The following is an 18,251-nucleotide window of genomic DNA, read 5'->3' as shown; positions in this document are numbered from 1 at the left end:
TAGAATAATATCATGCCATTGTTTGAGGAGAGCGCACAATTATGAACTTCAAAATGTATTAATAAACCAATTAGGCACAGTTGGGCAGTCTTGATACAACATTTTGAACAGTAATGCATTGGATCAGTCTAAAACTTTGCACATACTCTACTGCCATCTAGTGGCTAAAATCTAAAATGCGCCTGGGCTGGAATAGTACATTATGGCCTTTCTCTTGCATTTCAAAGCTGATGGTACAAAACTTTTTTCCTTTTCCTGATGGTACAAAACTGTTTCCTTTCAAATGGTATCAAGAAAACAACTAAGCATTACAAAAATTAGACCAAATAAGCTGTTACATTTTTATGTTTGACCGCTATACAAAAACTCACCTGCTGGAGAACACCGATTTTGGGCCCAGTTATCCCTCTCGCTTTGTCTCTTCCTCTCCATACTGAACACACCCCAGAATTGGTCTGCCTATGTAAGTCCAGCCTTTTAATAATACATCTGTAGTCATTCTCCAGCCATTACTGTATTCTTATAGATGGCACAGTATATAAGAGAATAATCCAAATGTCTTACCAGTAAAACAAACAAAGGAAACAAGAACATGTAGAAGAGGGATCAGTGTCACTAAATGACAAGTGTTGGGTTCCTTGGTTTTTATTACAAAATAATGATTTCCCACAATTAACAGTACATATTTAGCCAAAACAAAGAACGGAAACAGCCAGCGGTTGGCAATGGATGACTAACAGTGTTTACTCCAGAACAGACCACAGCGGAGAAAACAGGAGTTAACTACAGCAGGGGTGGCCAATCTAACCTTAGGCTTTGTTCCAGTCAATCAGTCTGATTCAACAAGCCCATGAATCATGATCTTCATTAAAGACTGACTAGATGAAATGGGTGTATTGCTAGAAAAAAAAAACTGCACCCACAGACCTTTTGTGGATAAGATTGGCCACCCTGAACTACAACATTCTAGTCATATGCCTGCTGCCTTTCAAGTCGCTGTTACAATCAATTTGAGTGATCACGGAACTCCCGGTGCCGTCTGTCGCTGAGACGTCCCCACCAGTCCTCACCCACACATCCCTTAACTCCACATCACGCTCACAAGGATGCAACGTTCTGAATGTTGCAGGTAAATTGTAGAGATATGAATCCCTATTTTACTACATGACAGAACTAATGTCTGTTTCACATTAAAGAAAATGTCGCTCCAGTCCTCTTTGTATTGTCATTAGGAGATTGAATCAGATCGATTGGCCAAAACCACCTTTCCCTGAGTTTGACACAGGCCATGGACAACTGAAGTCTAAAGCACAGAAACAGAAGGCATAGAACAGGACAAAACTCTCATAACTTAAGCTGCTATTTATCAGTGTGGTTTAACTCCTAAGCCCAAACCTCTACCCACAGACAGTTGTTTAATAAGGTGTCCTAATCAGTACAAACATGGATGGATCAAAAATATTGGAGGTGGGAACTGTTGGAATAGTCCGATTTTTTCAGACCCACACCATCCACTAACAGTCACTCCATATCATCCCCACCCAGCACCCCTACCCTATCCCGTATCCTCGCCACTCTCACAACAGAGAAAATACAAATAAATGGAAAATGAATGATTGAATGGTTATTGGTTTGCAGTCCGTCTATCATTGCTGTTCCAAAGGAGAACAGCATTGTCTATTAACATGGTTCCATCTTTTGTTGCTGCTCCAGCCACATCTTCCATCCACTGGCCTCACAACTCTGTATGTGTATCATCTGGGAGAGAGAGGGGAGGAAGAAGAGGGATTAGTCAACTGTATATGTTTGCCAATCAGTTGTTGTAATGTAATGTATGTTTTTGTATACTACCGTTCAAAAGTTTGAGGTCACTTAGAAATGTCCTAGTTTTTAAAATTAAAGCAAATTTTTTTGTCCATTAAAATAACATAAAATTGATCAGAAATACAGTGTAGACATTGTTAATGTTGTAAATGACTATTGTAGCTGGAAATGGCACATTTTTTATGGAACATCTACAGAGGCCCATTATCAACAACCATCACTCCTGTGTTCCAATGGCAAGTTGTGTTAGCTATTACAAGTTAATCATTTTAAAAGGCTAATTTATCATAAGAAAACCCTTTTGCAATTAAGTTAGCACAGCTGAAAACTGGTGTTCTGATTAAAGAGGCAATAAAACTGTCCTTCTTTAGACTAGATGAGTATCTAGAGCATCAGCATTTGTGGGTTTGATTACAGGCTCAAAATGGCCGATAAACTCGAATCCGACCATCACACCTGGTGAGACAAAACTGCGACTCGTCAGTGAAGAGCACTTTTTGCCAGTCCTGTCTGGTCCAGCGACGGTGGGTTTGTGCCCATAGGCGACGTTGTTGCCGGTGATGTTTGTTGAGGACCTGTCTTACAACAGGCCTACAAGCCTCTGTCAGCCTATTGCAGACAGTCTGAGCACTGATGGAGGGATTGTGCGTTCCTGGTGTAACTCGGGCAGTTGTTGTTTCCATCCTGTACCTGTCCCGCAGGTGTGATGTTTGGATGTACCGATCCTGTGCAGGTGTTGTTACATGTGGTCTGTCACTGCGAGGGCAATCAGCCTGTCCTGTCTCCCTGTAGCGCTGTCTTAGGCGTCACACAGTACGGACATTGCAATTTATTGCCCTGGCCACATCTGCAGTCCTCATGCCTCCTTGCAGCATGCCTAAGGCACGTTCACGCAGATGAGCAGGAACCCTGGGCATCTTTCTTTTGGTCTTTTTCAGAGTCAGTAGAAAGGCCTCTTTAGTGTCCTAAGTTTTCATAACTGTGACCTTAATTGCCTACCGTCTGTAAACTGTTAGTGTCTTAACGACCATTCCACAGGTGCATGTTCATTAATTGTTTATGGTTCATTGAACAAGCATGGGAAACAGTGTTTAAACCCTTTACAATGAAGATATGTGGTTATTTGGATTTTTACGAATTATCTTTGAAAGACAGAGTCCAGAAATTGTTCTTTTTTTGCTGAGTTTATATGTACCTGGCTTGTCCTTCTGTGTGGTATGGTTCTCTGCTCCTCTCTCCTGGACTCTGTTCTGCAGGCGTTTGATCTCCTGGTCGTAGTCGCTCCACTCTGCTACGATACGAACAGCTGCCTGCAACTTGGGCTCCTTGGTCTGGGGGTTGTTACACTGGAGGAAGGGTTAAACATTTTAGCTTCACTGTCCAAATAAACACAGTGGAGTGTAACAACACAGAAGTGACTAGAATCTGCACACACTTCGTACCAGATCTATAGTCTTGGCCTTTTTCTTAGAGTTGTCGTCACACCAAGTCTCACACCAGAGCCACTCCTGAGGTAGAGACTTGATAGGCACCTGGTGGATCATGTTATTAGGCAGATCCTGGAGAAAGAGAGAGCGAGAGAGAGACAGAGAGAGTATAGGAAAATATTAGAAAAATAAATACACAGAGTTGAAGCTAATTTAACTTCACAAAGGTTGTTTGGGAATATCAAATGTTAGGAAAATCTAAATGTTATACACCCATATTGACTTTTAATACACACACACCTGGTCGAGGTTGGACAGGCTGTTGGGGTCTTGACTCAGGCCTTGGTATTGTCCTCTCAGTCTGTCTCCTGCTGCTATCTTACGGAACCTCTTCAGATCTACCACATACAGAGCACTGGAGAGACAGAGGGTTACACACACATATCCCTCTACCACCCCCCCACACACACACACACACACACACACACACACACACACAGTTACCTGATGTGATATTTGCGTCCAGCGAGGTGACTCGCCCAGTAGCCGGACTTCCAGAAGCGGAAGCCGTCCATCTCTCTCCGGCTCTCACAGAACGGTGTGTAGCCATACGGCGCTCCTTCAAGGTCAAGGTCACGGAGCTCCTTCAGGTCGGTACGCACTATCTGTAGGAGGAGAGAGGAAAGAGAGTTCTCAGCTTAACGCAAATCAGAGACAAGGACATTCAGAGAGTGTGTGTGTGTGTGTGTGTACCTGATCTGCGTCCACGAATAAGAACTTGTCGACGGACAGAGGGAACAAGACATCCAGGAAGAGGATCTTGTAACCCCAGATAATCCTCTGTTTCTCGGTCTGCTGGTGTAACCACCGCGGCCACTTATACTGGACGAGTTCATACTGGAAACCATACTGCTCTGCCATGTACGGGATAAACTCCTGTGGGAATAACATTTATTCTGGAGTAAACTCAATGAAAACCCTATTCATAGCACCACATTCAAAGTAAACTCCTAGAGGAGAGAATAACAGATTATATTTATATTTTATACTTAACTACCTTAAATGCCGGGGACAGGTAGTTTTTGAGGAACCAGAACTTGACTGGTGTTTTGGTGTTCTTTAGAACAGACAACATCATGATCCTAAGAGAGAGAACAAATTGTGGGATTACAACAGACAAACATTTGAAAAAACCACACACGCGCACACACACAACACACACACCTGAGGAAACGTTCGTAGAGGTGTCCAGAGGCCAAAGAGAATATGTTGATGACATCATCCTTCTCCTGTTTACTCTCCTCCGTCTTCACACCTCCTGTAAACCCTCTGGGGAGAGAAAGACAGGGAGAGAATAAACACCATCAGATTCAGCAGAGATCAAATAGGTATGAAACAGTAGACAGTGATGTAAAGGGTGGAGCTCCATGCTTAGAGAGAGACACCTGGTGAGTGACTCCCAGAAGCCCGAGTCGTTCTCCTGGGTTCCATCACTCAACAGCTCCTCACTGAACTTCTCTGGCCTCTTCTGGACCTGATCAACAACAACAACAACACACGACCAATACATTACTTAGCAATGGACTTATTGATCAATTCGAATACAACCTAAGCTTTATTGGGACCTGACATCAACCAACAATATGAAAGCTGTACTCTACAGCTGGGATCAGAGCAGCACCTTGACTTTGATGATCCGGCTCTTGAAGTTGTTCAGCACCACGATGAGGTCATCAGCGTCTGCTGGAGAGTCTGTTCCATCATGACTGGAAGAGAGAATGTGACGTCAGAGAGAGGAACAAGAGGGTGTGCATTGTGCAGGCTTTTGTTCCAGCCCAGCACTAACACGCCTGGTTCCACTAGTCATGTGCTAAACTGAAGACGGCGTGATATGTCGAGATGTGATCTTCCGTACCTGTAGATCTTGTAGATTTCGTCAGACCGTCCTTTCCTCAGCTTCAGGATCCAGGCTCCTGGGTTAGCCTTCAACTGGAAATAACCCTGAGGACGACGACAACACAACGCCCTCGTTCAACCACAACAACGGAGAATAGAAAGGTGTCTGCCTATCGACAGAGGTTAGGGTTCGAGGTCAGGGTTGGCCATGACGACAGAGTCAGACATTAGGGTTAGAAGTCAGAGGTGACTCACCAGGTTGGCCATGACGATGGTGTCGACGATGACAGGGTCGGAGGGGGTTCCCAGGGTGAACTGGAGTCCTCTGGGGGGCTGACCTGTACTCACGTCAAAACAGTGACCCTCCAGCAGCAGATGTTCCAACTCGTATTCTGCTGCTACAATACTGTCCACCTAGACAGGGAGAATAGAGAACCATTATTAAACCTTTTTAAAAAATTACTTAGACAAATACCAGAATACTCCGTCCACAGTCACTACACTCTCCAGCTGAAGAGGTGAAGGACAACATTAGCCAAGGCAACCGTGCTATAAATAGAACACTATCCTAAAAACAAAACAGCACAGAAAACACACCTCTTCCAGGTAGATATTGTCCAGGTCATATCTAGTGCGTATAGACTCCACCATCCAGCTCTCAGGGGTGTTGAGGTTGAGTGTGAAGAGGGGAGTTTGAGGCATGTCCAGGAACTTAGCCAGGGGACCAGGGGAGAAACTACCATCAGTCTGGAACAACACCTCAGGCTCCAACACATACCGGTAGAAACTGGGAGAAGAGAGGAGGGTTTAGAGAAACACACAGGAAAAATCCTCAGGTACTACCAGGGACCTCTAAGGGTAAGGAAAGTAAGACAACAGAAACGAGGTCCCAGCAGTTAAAACAGGATGACCTGCATGTAGCTGGGGTCTGCTCACCTTTTGAGAGGCAGGTCTGAGAGTTTGGACTGGCAGTTCATAAACACACGCAGGTTCACATTGACCAGCTTCTTCAACACCTGGTGGGGAGAAACAGAAACATGGAGAGACAGATGGCTGTGAGACAGAGTACTTGGAGTGAGACAGAACTCCTAAGTGACAGTTATTAGAAGCGGTACGAACCAATAGGAGCGGGGCTAGTTTCTGGGCGTCCCTGGTTACGGGGTCTACCACGGCAACCATGTCAAAGTAGACTTCTCCCTCTGTGGGCCGGATCTTTACAGCACTGTGGACCAATCATAGACCAGAGAGGTAAACAGAATGTTTATAGGCAATGAATAAAAACATGAAGTAAAACGTTTGATTAGTTCCAGTACCTGTATCGGTCATCAGCAAAGGCATGTTCTATCCTGGCCTCTCCTTTGGGCTGAGAGGAGAGCAGAGAGTCAATCTTCATCACCAGGTCACTGGCCCGGTCTTCCTCCACCCCAAACTGCTGGACCTTGCTTTTGATTCGCTCTCCCGAGGTCTTCAAAATGATACTCTCCAATAGGAGGAAGTCATCTTGGTTAAAGACCTCCCCTTCCTCTAGCGGACCAATGAGCTGTCGGCAGAGAGAGACAAACACCATTGTGACACTTCGATCACAGTAGGAAGCGTGCTAGTGTGTGTGTGTGTGTGTGTGTGTGTTGCCCACTCACCCGTCCGTTGCTGATGACTGCTCTCTGTCCTTTCCCCAGCTTGAGAACGTCTCGGCAGTAGACAGCGTGAGACAGCAGGAAGTCAAACTTAGGACCTTCAAACGCACTCTTAAACAAGGCAACGTCCATACCCTGGAGAGATGAAAGAAAAACAGGACTGTTTTTAAAGAACAGGACAGTATAGTAAAGGGTGAGACAGAACGGTGTATAACGGGTGTGTAAACTCTTTACCCCGACAGTGAACTGTGTGACGTCGGCCCCAGTCTCCAGTGCCTTAGCGGTCTCTTCTTTAGCCAGCTTGGTGATGTAGTTTTTAGCGTTGTTAGCTGTCTGGGTCTGCATGCCGGCCCATATCGCCCTGGCAACATGACTGTTCTCCTTGGATGGGCTGTCGCTAGGGTTGTTGATCAGGCCCAATCGCACGTTGTTACTGGTTTTCTGTTGAAGGCAGATTTAGGAGAATCGTTCAGATGGTAGATTTTTGGTCGTGTTATAGTGACATCGTATCAGTGTGACATCATCATACCATGTGTCTGATGGCATCGTATAGTAGCTGGCGTCCGGAAGGTTGGTCAAAATCTCCCACAACCCAGAACGTGACTGGACGGATGTAGCCATCATCTAGAGGAGGGAGAGGGAGTTGAAGAGGAGGAGATGGGGAGAGTAAAGGGTCACAGACCTCCTTAATCCTGTAATGTACGCGGTTTGATGTTGCAGTGCCATCTCAATACTTAGTCTTTGAGAAAGACTCTCTCTCTCTTTCAGAAAGAAACACAAACACATCCAAGCATGTCATCTCACAGAGATGCAAGATGGTGTGATAATATTGACGAGGAGTGAGATATGGTGGATTCACAGAACTATGGATCCTAATACTGTCTGTTGAGAGAGAAAGAGAGAAAGTGCAGGAAAATAAATAAGGGTTACCATGGTGGTCCTTGGGGGCCATCCCTGACAAACAAAAACACAGAGGAGAAAGAACAGAATAGATAGACAAGAGATTTAGGGCTGAAAAGTAGGAGCACAGTGTTTAGCTCAATAAGATGAAGCTCTGTATGTGTAGCTGTGTGTGTGTGTGTGTATATATATATATATATATATATATATATATATATATATATATATATATCTATCTATCTATCTATCTATCTATATATATATATCTCTCTCTTACCCTTCTTGGTCATGTAGTTCATGCTGTTAGCCACAGCAGTGCTCTTCTCTTTGCTGTCCAGGAACAGAAAGCGAGCGTACTCATCTATGAAATGGTTATCTGTCAGGAAAGAGAGAGGTGGTTAAGATGGTTCCGTGTGTGTGTGTGTGTGTGTGTGTGTGTCTGTGTGTAAAACTCACTAGTATTAGATAGGTCCAGGTACGTCCTGGCAGTCGACAGGATTCGAGGGTTGATACGAGGGACAACGTTGGGTTGGGTCATGATGAAATCCACCACATCTTGATCAGTGGCCAGCTCACCCTAGGAAGACACAACAAGAAAAGGTCAGTGTGTGTGTGTGTGTGTGTGTGTGTGTGTGTGTGTGTGTGTGTCTGTGTGTGTGTGTGTGTAAAATTCACCATGTAGACAGCCCGTTGGTAGAAGCTGGTAGTCTCCAGTATTTTGTGCATGGTGACAGTTTCTAGCTCCTCTGGGTCTAGCTGTTCTCGCTGGTACGGCATTCCGTTGTACATCACCACTGGCAACGGACCTACACCCGTCTGCAAGTAGTAACCACGCCCTTCCTGGCGGAGGTAGATAGGGAAACGGTACATGAAAAACATACCGTTCTGTCAAGAAACATCACGGCACATAAAAGCAGAACCATACCTTCCGGTTGTCGTCGTAAGTGGAGTCTGGTCCAAGAATGCTGCCGACCTCCACATAGGGAAACTTCTTCTCCAACACCTTGACGACATCACCTACACTTAGCTTACCACCGCTAGGCACACGGTTAAACATCTAGAGAGGGAGAGAGGAGATTCAAATATAGCATTTCCATCTGATTGGTCAGGCTGATGTTCCAGATCACTGGGATTGGTCAAAAGACTCATCAATGATTCTCATTGGTCAGACCGACTCACCGAGATGATGGTGTCGAAGGCGGCGGGAGCGTCCAGCTCTTCTGTGATGTAGTTAAAGGCCCGGAGCAGAGCCACACCTGCATCCTCCATACCATCGATCTCATCAACATCAGACACCACAAACACCAGCCCAATCCTACAACACACACACAGCAGGGTTATTAGGGATGGGAATTGCCAGGGACCTCACGATACTTAGGTGCCGTTACAATATGTATTGCGATTCGATACTGTGATTTTATTGCGATTCGATACTGTGATTTTATTGCGATTCGATGTTCTAGACATATTGCTCACCATGTCTGCTGCAGGGAGACGAGAGACAAGAGCCATGAGAAAACCAAATAAAAGTCATGGAAATAAAAGTGCTGAAAACAAATTGGCTCTCAATTTAGAAAGATTGAGAAGGAGCTATGAAGGAAAAATACGGGAGTTACAATATTGCGATAGTCAAAAGGATGCAATACGTCATCAAAACTATTACCCCGATATGTAACTGTATCGATCGCCCCCCCGCCCCGCCCCTCACTAAGGGTTATACACAGTCACTCACATCCACATAGACTATTGTCGTGGAAATTTCCTCTATTTACCAAATCATGGGAGCAAACCACACACACGTCAGAGTTAGTTATCACAAAGTCCATTTTTAATTATATGAGCTCTATCACAACCCTGTGACTCTCAGATCAATTCAGTGTCTATCAATGAATTCTCTGAGAGTCCCTTCCACATTTCAACTGAGATCCTTTATAGCAAAGACACACAGGATAAGACAGCATCGGCATAATTCATCGTTCAGCTTTGTCTCCCTTCTCAAACTCAGAACCATAAACCAATCCTCCATATCAACAGGCATATATCAAATCCATCCTATCTTGACAAGATCACAGAGACACACTGACTGGCACACAGACATTGTGGAGCCAAGAGACACACGCTTGACCTCTCCCCTCTCTCCGGCCCAAACAACTTAGTCTTGACATAGAACAGATACTGCAACCCCACCTCAGTATTATACAAAAATAACATTCTGATGAGAAGTAACTTACAAACACATGATGAATATAAAACATCTTACCTATGTTACCAACTAATTCTGATTATTCCCCAACACTATACGGCAGAATTAGAACCAACATGGCCTTGGAGGGCCGCAGGTAGCCTAGTGGTTAGAGTGTTGGGCCAGTAACCAAAAGCTTTCTAGATCGAATCCCTGAGCTGACAAGGTAAAAATCTGTCATTCTGCCCCTGAACAAGGCAGTTAACCCACTGTTCCTAGGCCGTCATGTAAACAAGAATTTGTTCTGAAAACTGACTTGCCTAGTTAAATAAAAACAACAATTTTTGCTAGAAACACACACCCCTACCTGAGTGGGATGTTATTGCTGTAGAACATCTCAGCAACATTCAACAGCTCAGCAGAACTCTCATGGGTAGGGTCCAGAATCACCACCTAAAACACAAGACATCATTGGTTTTTGCTGTCAGTTCCAAAAATGTACGCGATACACTTCGTGTAGCTGCACGACACTGCAGACTCATCACACGAGTTCATGCCAATACGTTTGGTGTCGCGGTCTGACACACGTATCATCTACTCACGAGGTTGTGAAAGTTTTTCCGGATCTGTCGTATGACTCCGGGGAAGGTTGGTCTGAGGAGCTCCTGGACGTTGTAGGGCCATGAGCCGTACCTGCTGTCTGTCTCCAGGTTATTAATCCACTGAGAAGAGAGAGATTAGATTATCATCAAAATGATCCATGCAAAACAAGAGTTGGGTTATATACGTTTAAAGACTTGACTGTATACTGAACAAAAATATAAAAAACGCAACATGCAACAATTTCAACAATTTTACTGAGTTACAGTTCACAGAAGGAAACCAGTCAATTGAAATAAATTCATTAGGCCCTAACCCACTGGGGAGCCTGGCCCAGCCAATCAGAATGAGTTTTTCCCCACAAAATGGCTTTTGTTACAGACAGAAATACTTGTCAGTGTCACCAGCTGTCTGAGTGGCTGGTCTCAAACGATCCCGCAGGTGAAGAAGCCGGATGTGGAGATCATGGGCTGGCGTGGTTATACGTGGTTTGCGGTTGTGAGGCAGGTTGGACGTACTGCCAAATTCTCTAAAATGACATTGGGGGCGGCATATGGTAGAGAAACTAACATTCAATTTTCTGGCAACAGTTCTGGTGGAATGTCCTGCAGTCAACATAACAATTGCATGCTCCCTCAAAACTTGAGAGACATCTGTGGCATTGTGTTGTGTGACAAAACTGCACATTGTGGCCTAGTGTCTCCAGCACAAGGTGCACCTGTGTAATGATCATGCTGTTTAATCCACTTCTTGACATGTCACACCTGTCAAGGTGGATTGATTATCTGGCAAAGGAAAAATGCTCACTAACAGGGATGTAAAGAGATTTGTGCACAACATTTGAGAGAAATACACTTTTTGTGGGTATGGAACATTTCTGGGATCTTTTATTTCAGCTCATGAAACACGACACCAACACTTTACATGTGGCGTTTATATTTTTGTTCAGTATATATACGGATGACATAGTTGGATGGTCAGGGTTAAATAAAGGGGTAGGTGTGTCTTACGTTGACAGCAGGATTGCGGATGTCCACAGCGTAGTCCGAGTCAGAAGGCTGTACGTTGAGTTTGAGGATGTCGTGGATGAAGGGAGTCTCGATAAGGAGAGAACGCAGACCTTCCATCACCCTGGCCTCACTACGGAGAACCTCAAACACACTGGAAACACACACACAGTCAGTATCTGACCTGGTACTGTTTGTGTAATTGAATTTTTCTACTAGCCTGAAGACGTCCTCTGTGTGTGTGTGTACCTGAAGATGTGTGTGTGTGTGTGTGTCTGAAGGTGTGTGTGTGTGTGTGTGTGTCTGAAGGTGTGTGTGTGTCTGAAGGTGTGTGTGTGTGTGTGTGTCTGAAGGTGTGTGTGTCTGAAGGTGTGTGAGTGTCTGAAGGTGTGTGTGTGTGTCTGAAGGTGTGTGTGTGTTTGAAGGTGTGTGTGTGTGTCTGAAGGTGTGTGTGTGTGTGTGTGTGTGTGTGTGTCTGAAGGTGTGTGTGTGTGTGTGTCTGAAGGTGTGTGTGTGTGTGTGTGTCTGAAGGTGTGTGTGTGTGTGTGTGTGTCTGAAGGTGGGTGTGTCTGAAGTTGTCTGTGTGTTTGAAGGTGTGTCTGAAGGTGTGTGTGTCTGAAGGTGTGTGTGTGTGTCTGAAGGTGTGTGTGTGTGTCTGAAGGTGTGTGTGTGTGTGTGTGTCTGAAGGTGTGTGTGTGTGTCTGAAGGTGTGTGTGTCTGAAGGTGTGTGTGTGTGTGTGTGTGTCTGAAGGTGTGTGTGTGTGTGTGTGTGTATGTGTGTGTGTGTGTGTGTGTGTGTGTGTCTGAAGGTGTGTGTGTGTCTGAAGGTGTGTGTGTGTCTGAAGGTGTGTGTGTGTCTGAAGGTGTGCGTGTGTCTGAAGGTGTGCGTGTGTCTGAAGGTGTGCGTGTGTCTGAAGGTGTGCGTGTGTCTGAAGGTGTGCGTGTGTCTGAAGGTGTGCGTGTGTCTGAAGGTGTGTGTGTGCGTGTGTCTGAAGGTGTGTGTGTGCGTGTGTCTGAAGGTGTGTGTGTGCGTGTGTCTGAAGGTGTGTGTGTGCGTGTGTCTGAAGGTGTGTGTGTGCGTGTGTCTGAAGATGTCTGTCTGTCTGTCTGAAGATGTCTGTCTGTCTGTCTGTCTGAAGATGTCTGTCTGTCTGTCTGTCTGAAGGTGTGTGTGTGTGTGTCTGAAGGTGTGTGTCTGAAGGTGTGTGTCTGAAGGTGTGTGTCTGAAGGTGTGTGTCTGTGTCTGAAGGTGTGTGTCTGAAGGTGTGTGTCTGAAGGTGTGTGTCTGAAGGTGTGTGTCTGTGTCTGAAGGTGTGTGTCTGTCTGAAGGTGTGTGTCTGTCTGAAGGTGTGTGTCTGTCTGAAGGTGTGTGTCTGTCTGAAGGTGTGTGTCTGTCTGAAGGTGAGTGTCTATCTGAAGATGTCTGTCTGTCTGTCTGAAGATGTCTGTCTGTCTGTCTGTCTGAAGATGTCTGTCTGTCTGTCTGAAGATGTCTGTCTGTCTGTCTGAAGATGTCTGTCTGTCTGTCTGAAGATGTCTGTCTGTCTGTCTGTCTGTCTGTCTGAAGATGTCTGTCTGTCTGTCTGTCTGTCTGTCTGTCTGAAGATGTCTGTCTGTCTGTCTGAAGATGTCTGTCTGTCTGTCTGAAGATGTCTGTCTGTCTGAAGATGTCTGTCTGTCTGTCTGTCTGAAGATGTCTGTCTGTCTGTCTGTCTGAAGATGTATGTCTGTCTGTCTGTCTGTCTGAAGATGTATGTCTGTCTGTCTGTCTGAAGATGTATGTCTGTCTGTCTGTCTGAAGATGTCTGTCTGTCTGTCTGTCTGAAGATGTCTGTCTGTCTGTCTGTCTGTCTGTCTGTGTGTGTGTGTGTGTGTGTGTCTCTGTCTGTCTGTCTGTCTGTCTGTGTGTGAAGATGTGTGTGTACCTGAAGATGTCCTGTGTGTCCAGGTCTATGTGTAGTCCGTTGATGAATAGAGCAGAGTCTCCAGGCTGCAATCCCAGAGTTCCCTTAAAGAACTGGAGAGAAGAAGAGCGGTACAGTCATTACATGTTAATGGCTAGTAGAGTGAGACAGGGAAGGAGAGCTATGGATGACTGAGCTCTTACCTTCTGGTTCTCTTCCATCTCTTTACGTATCTCAGAGCTGACCACTGTTTGAGTGATCGACCTGAGAAGGGGAGAGAAACCACCAGAATCACACACTACACAGAGATATCAAAAAACATGTTTGTGTGTGTGTGTGTGTGTGTGTGTGTGTTTACCTAGCCTTGGTAGGGAAGTTCTGACTGAGGTCTCTCATGACGTTCAGGGCATCTGAAGATGGAGCAGCCAGGATCCGAGCTGCAGTCTGGAAACTCAGATCTGACACACGAAGAGAAAAAAATATATATATAGTGGGGGGAAAAGGAGATGATTACTGTAGTTACAGTTGTTCTTGATGCAGGAGAAGAGAGGCAAAGAAAAAATAAAGTCCCGCCCACCTTGCATCTGCCAGACTTTAAGGGGAGCCATCTCATTGGTGCTCTCTACCAGGTGTTTCCTTAGCTCCTTCAGCTGCTCCTTCAACTCAGGGTACAGAGTCCTGGAGACGGAGAGGAGAGGAAAATAAGTTTCTCCACCCATAACGCTCCAAAGCAGAGTGGGTTTGTGGAATAGCATTTCATTTTGGTAGGTTGGTTACTTCAGTTTTCCAAAGAGGAATCCCTGGACCTCATCCACTGGGTCATTCTCCCCCATCAGTGTAGCATTCACTTCCGCTCCCTGGACCTGTGTATCGTCCTTAGCCTTGTATTCCTGGTTCTTGATGGCCAGCTCCACTCCATAACCAGACAAATACACTCTACGACTGCTGGGAGACTGGCAACGAGAGAAAGAGGAAAAGATTAACCCGAAATGATGTCTTAATTATGTTTCCCATCATGTGTATTCCTGTGTTTTTCTTACAGCCAGGTAGTGACGAAGCACATAGGTGGCCAGTCCCTTGTTGGCTTTGGACAGCATCAGCTGATGGAACATTGTGAAATCCGAACTTCCAATCTCGGCATACAGGATAACAACCGGAGTGTCGGGATTTGATCCTGGGAACCTGTGATCGCTTTTGAATAGGTAGGGCTTGGGCCTGGGACAAAGAGGGATGAGATAAGGACTATTTAATGAATTATTATCACTTCAACAGGTCTTTATCAATCAAAGTGGATATTCACAGTTTGTGTGTGGGTGTCTCCCAGTGTGTTTGTACCGTTCTGCTGCGGTCTCCATCAGTGCAGACAGTTTCTCCGTGTCACATGACTTCTCTCCGTGGACATTGAAGAAGGCTGAGCAGCCGGATGGAGGGGGCTCGTTGGTCGCTATCTACAGGAGAGAGAGGCGAGAAACAGTGATTACACACACATAGCGAGGGAGAGGGTAGTCATCTAGTAGTATTGTAGTAATATTACTTGTTGGAAGGAGTGTACAGTAGCGGAGTAGGCCCTGAGAGAGAGGGCAAACTTGAGCATGTTGAGTTGGACTGTACTGAGCAGAGCACTGGCTCTCTTCACGATCAGGTCGTAGTACGCCTGGTCTGTATCTGTAATAGAACAACACTTTAATAGATCTTCCAGAGACCAAGTGCTACATAAATCAACATTATCAGTGAAATAAAACATTAAGGCTACCATCATGTTCCCCTTTGATGTTCTGATTTGCTTCGACGAAATCCCAGAACATCTCCTGACTCTCTTCTGCCAGGAACTCACTGAGAAAAAGAGGGAGTGGGGGGTGGGGGGGGTGAAGAGAAAGAGGGGATGAAGAGAAAGAAAGGATGTGTTGTGTCTTGTGTTTGTGTTGAGCATAATGTTACCTGGCCTCCAGCAGCAGAGGGGTAGAGGCCCACTTGGTGGTGAGACTGGTGGTGACAGCCTTGGAGTCAGCTTCTCCAGGTACCACTGGTAGCAGGGACAGGAACAGGAACAGGGCACATTGCTGCCACATCCTGGGGCCTGGAGAGGAGGGACAGTTTAGTTCGGAGGTAGGAGGAAAGGAGAGAAGGATGAGGGAGAGTTTAGTTTGGAGAGAGGAGGAAAGGAGAGAAGGACGAGGGAGAGTAGTAGGAGGAAAGAGAACAGGGTCAATGGAGATCTGTATTGTATCAGTGCTGAGACTGAAAGACTGGTAGCCATGCAAGTAATGCATGCCAAGGTACCTTATTGCTATTATAAACGGGTTACCAACGTAATTAGAGCTGTAAAGATAAATGTTTTGTCATACCCATGGTATAAGGTCTGATATACCATGTCTGTCAGCCAATCAGCATTCATGACTCGAACAACCCAGTTTATAATTTGTTTTTGAATGCTGATTGGCTGACAGTCGTGGTATATTTAAGCAATACGCACGAGGGGTGTGGTATATGGCAAATATACCACAACTAAGGGCTGTTCTTATGCACGACACAGTCCTTAGCCATGGTATATTGGCCATATATCACAAACCCCGAGGTGCCTTATTGCTATTATAAACTGGTTACCAACGTAATTAAAGCAGTAAAGATAAATGTTGTCATAGCCATGGTATAGGTCTGATATGCCATGGCTGTCAGCATTTAGGGTTCGAACCACGCAGTTTATAATGGCCATATAACACACAGCCCCGGGCATTATATCTTAATTCTAATCGGCCCAAAATTAGCTGTGCAATTAGTACACCTGCCGTGATTGTAAACACTGCGCCACTAACTCTAACCAATTAGAGCGCTCAGCGTGGCTGTTAGAGGGAGAAATATCCAATGAGCAACTTGACAGGACTTCCGGATTGTTTCAATAAAATCCGATATGGTCAGCTAGCTGGCAACTTAAAACCGAAGGGTTAGCAATACTTTAGCTATTTAAATTACGTGTCAGAAGTTGACACCCTACGTGTTGGTTTTGCTCTGTGTGATGTTTAAGTTAACTTGCTATCTCTTCGTTAGAATAACTGCAGACTTCATTGGTTAGCTTGCTAGCACACAGGATAACCTAGCTAGTTAGTTCGCGTCAGAATACGTGCAAACTTACAAACAATTTGTGGTGCAACCTCTGACAAATAGCAGCTAGCGGTGACACCTTATAGAATGTTTTGCTAACATTAAATGAATGTAAACGTACATACCGAAACCGGCTTGGTAACTTCCCGCATCTGCCATGATCAGAGGGGAGTGGGTGGGGTCCTGGCAAGTTCATTGTAGGTAGACTGCTGTTTTTGCCTGTTCAAAATCTAAGTAAAAAGTATTGTCTGTATGTTTACGTTTCATTTGATTTGATATTTGATTACCCCTTGTTGTATGTAATGGAATTATGTTTTATCACTTAAATTAAGCAGTTTAAAAAATATTTGCTACATTACCCGCCGCTTCAAGTTGGCAATTTTGGCGCCATGTTGGCTCAAAGGGGCCAAGATTTCGTTAGTTTCATCAGTATATATAGGTTTTAATGCATTTTGTGGCACTGCAATACTGTTCAAATTATGAACAGAGATGTTAGAAATAGTTCCTTCTCTGCATCTAATGTACCAAAACCAAGCCAACTCAACACTCCACGTATTCAGATAACTTCCAATTAATTGCTAGACTTTCTACTTGTATTTCATCATCAGAATCATTGATTTGTAATTGAATGGCCTTATAGAGTAGGCGCACCATTGTACATAAGAATTTCTTCTTAACTGACTTGCCTAGTTAAATAAAACTAAAGCAATATTATTCCCATGTATATACATCTATACACCATCTTCTCTCTGGACCATAATTGACTGAATCAGGTGGGTTACTGCAGGGCTGGAATGAAACCCTGCACACCCAGTAGCTTTCCAGAACCAAAGTTGTTGGAAAACCCTGACCTATAGAGGACGTTTCCACCACGAGGGGGAGTGATTGAGCCAAGTGCACACCATAGAGATAGTTACAGAGGTCTCAACATTGTAGCTGTCATATTATGGCTTCTGTGAGAGAACCGGTAGTGCTGTTGAAGCCATCTACATTTTGAAGTAGTTCATTTTCTTCTACTACTGCTTATATGAGTTGGTTAACAAACTGGAAAGGTCTATACTGCCACCTGGAGTGTGTTGTTTGAAACGGTATAAAGCCAAGGTTGGTGATTTACTGCCACCTGCAGTTATGGAATGTTTGCTCAAGAGTACAATTCATTGCCTGATCCTTCCTGATGACCTGGTTGGAATTATGTGGAATCATTCCTTAACCTATAGGAAGCCCCACGCAATTGACTACTTCAAAATGGTGAAAATAATCAAATCAAATACATTTTTATTTGTCACATGCGCTGAAGACAACAGGTGTAGACTTTACCATGAAATGCTTAATTACGAGTCCTTTCCCAACAATGCAGAGTTAAAAAGTAAGACAAATTTATCAAGAAAGGAAATAGTAACACAATCAAATAACAATAATGAGACAATATACAAGGAGTACCAGTACTGAGTCAGGATAGTTGAGGTAATATGTACATGTAGGTAGGGGTGAAAGTGACAAGACAATCAGGATAGATAATAAACAGAGTAGCAGTAGCATATGTGAAGAGTGTGAAAGTGTGTTTGTGTGTATGCAGTCAATATGCATGTGTGTGTGTATGATTTGTGTGCGTGAGCACATGTAGTCTTGTGTGTGTTTGAGTGTCAGTGTAGTATGCGTGAGTGTGTGGGTAGAGTCCAGTGAGTGTGCATAGAGTCAGCACAAATAAAAAGGGGGTCACTGCAAATTGTCAGGGTAGCCATTTTATTTTTTATTTAAAAAACATTTTTTTAAGGGGT

General features: G+C 44.6%; 1 protein-coding gene across 2 annotated transcripts; it reads right to left on the bottom strand.

Moving 5' to 3' along the window:
• Positions 1–629: 629 nt before the first annotated feature.
• LOC110495750 (UDP-glucose:glycoprotein glucosyltransferase 1) lies at positions 630–16,704 on the bottom strand. 2 transcript variants are annotated; one of them, XM_036952184.2, is made up of 39 exons: positions 16,599–16,704; positions 15,313–15,451; positions 15,128–15,207; positions 14,909–15,039; positions 14,710–14,822; positions 14,415–14,589; positions 14,152–14,327; positions 13,952–14,052; positions 13,733–13,832; positions 13,578–13,638; positions 13,396–13,487; positions 11,474–11,624; positions 10,466–10,585; positions 10,231–10,316; positions 8,861–8,996; positions 8,607–8,738; positions 8,357–8,521; positions 8,138–8,258; positions 7,959–8,057; positions 7,712–7,735; positions 7,311–7,405; positions 7,016–7,222; positions 6,785–6,916; positions 6,461–6,687; positions 6,267–6,369; positions 6,084–6,163; positions 5,745–5,934; positions 5,403–5,561; positions 5,167–5,252; positions 4,933–5,017; positions 4,697–4,785; positions 4,476–4,580; positions 4,309–4,393; positions 4,005–4,187; positions 3,756–3,916; positions 3,552–3,666; positions 3,267–3,383; positions 3,020–3,170; positions 630–1,758 (listed from the first exon to the last, which is right to left on the bottom strand). In XM_036952184.2, exons 1-39 carry the CDS (start codon positions 16,630–16,632, stop codon positions 1,736–1,738), a joined length of 4,629 nt encoding a protein of 1,542 aa, XP_036808079.1. In that variant the 5' UTR covers positions 16,633–16,704; the 3' UTR covers positions 630–1,735. The 2 variants fall into 2 exon arrangements, with proteins under 2 accessions (XP_036808079.1, XP_036808080.1); XM_036952185.2 differs by lacking the exon at positions 7,712–7,735.
• Between the last annotated feature and the right edge of the window lie 1,547 nt (positions 16,705–18,251).

The sequence above is a fragment of the Oncorhynchus mykiss genome, chromosome 18, assembly GCF_057628025.1.
Source record: "Oncorhynchus mykiss isolate SJ-2025 chromosome 18, ASM5762802v1, whole genome shotgun sequence".
Lineage (NCBI taxonomy): Eukaryota > Metazoa > Chordata > Actinopteri > Salmoniformes > Salmonidae > Oncorhynchus > Oncorhynchus mykiss.
Note: the sequence above shows the minus strand (reverse complement) of the source record. Positions and strands in the feature narration are given on the sequence as shown.

Coding starts and splice junctions, on each gene's coding strand:
- LOC110495750 (XM_036952184.2), bottom strand. CDS start 16,632: ATGGCAGATGCGGGAAGTTACCAAGCCGGTTTCG. Junction 10,586..11,473: donor TCCGCAATCCTGCTGTCAAC/GTAAGACACACC, acceptor CTCTCTTCTCAG/TGGATTAATAACCTGGAGAC. Junction 5,018..5,166: donor GAAATCTACAAGATCTACAG/GTACGGAAGATC, acceptor TCTCTCTTCCAG/TCATGATGGAACAGACTCTC.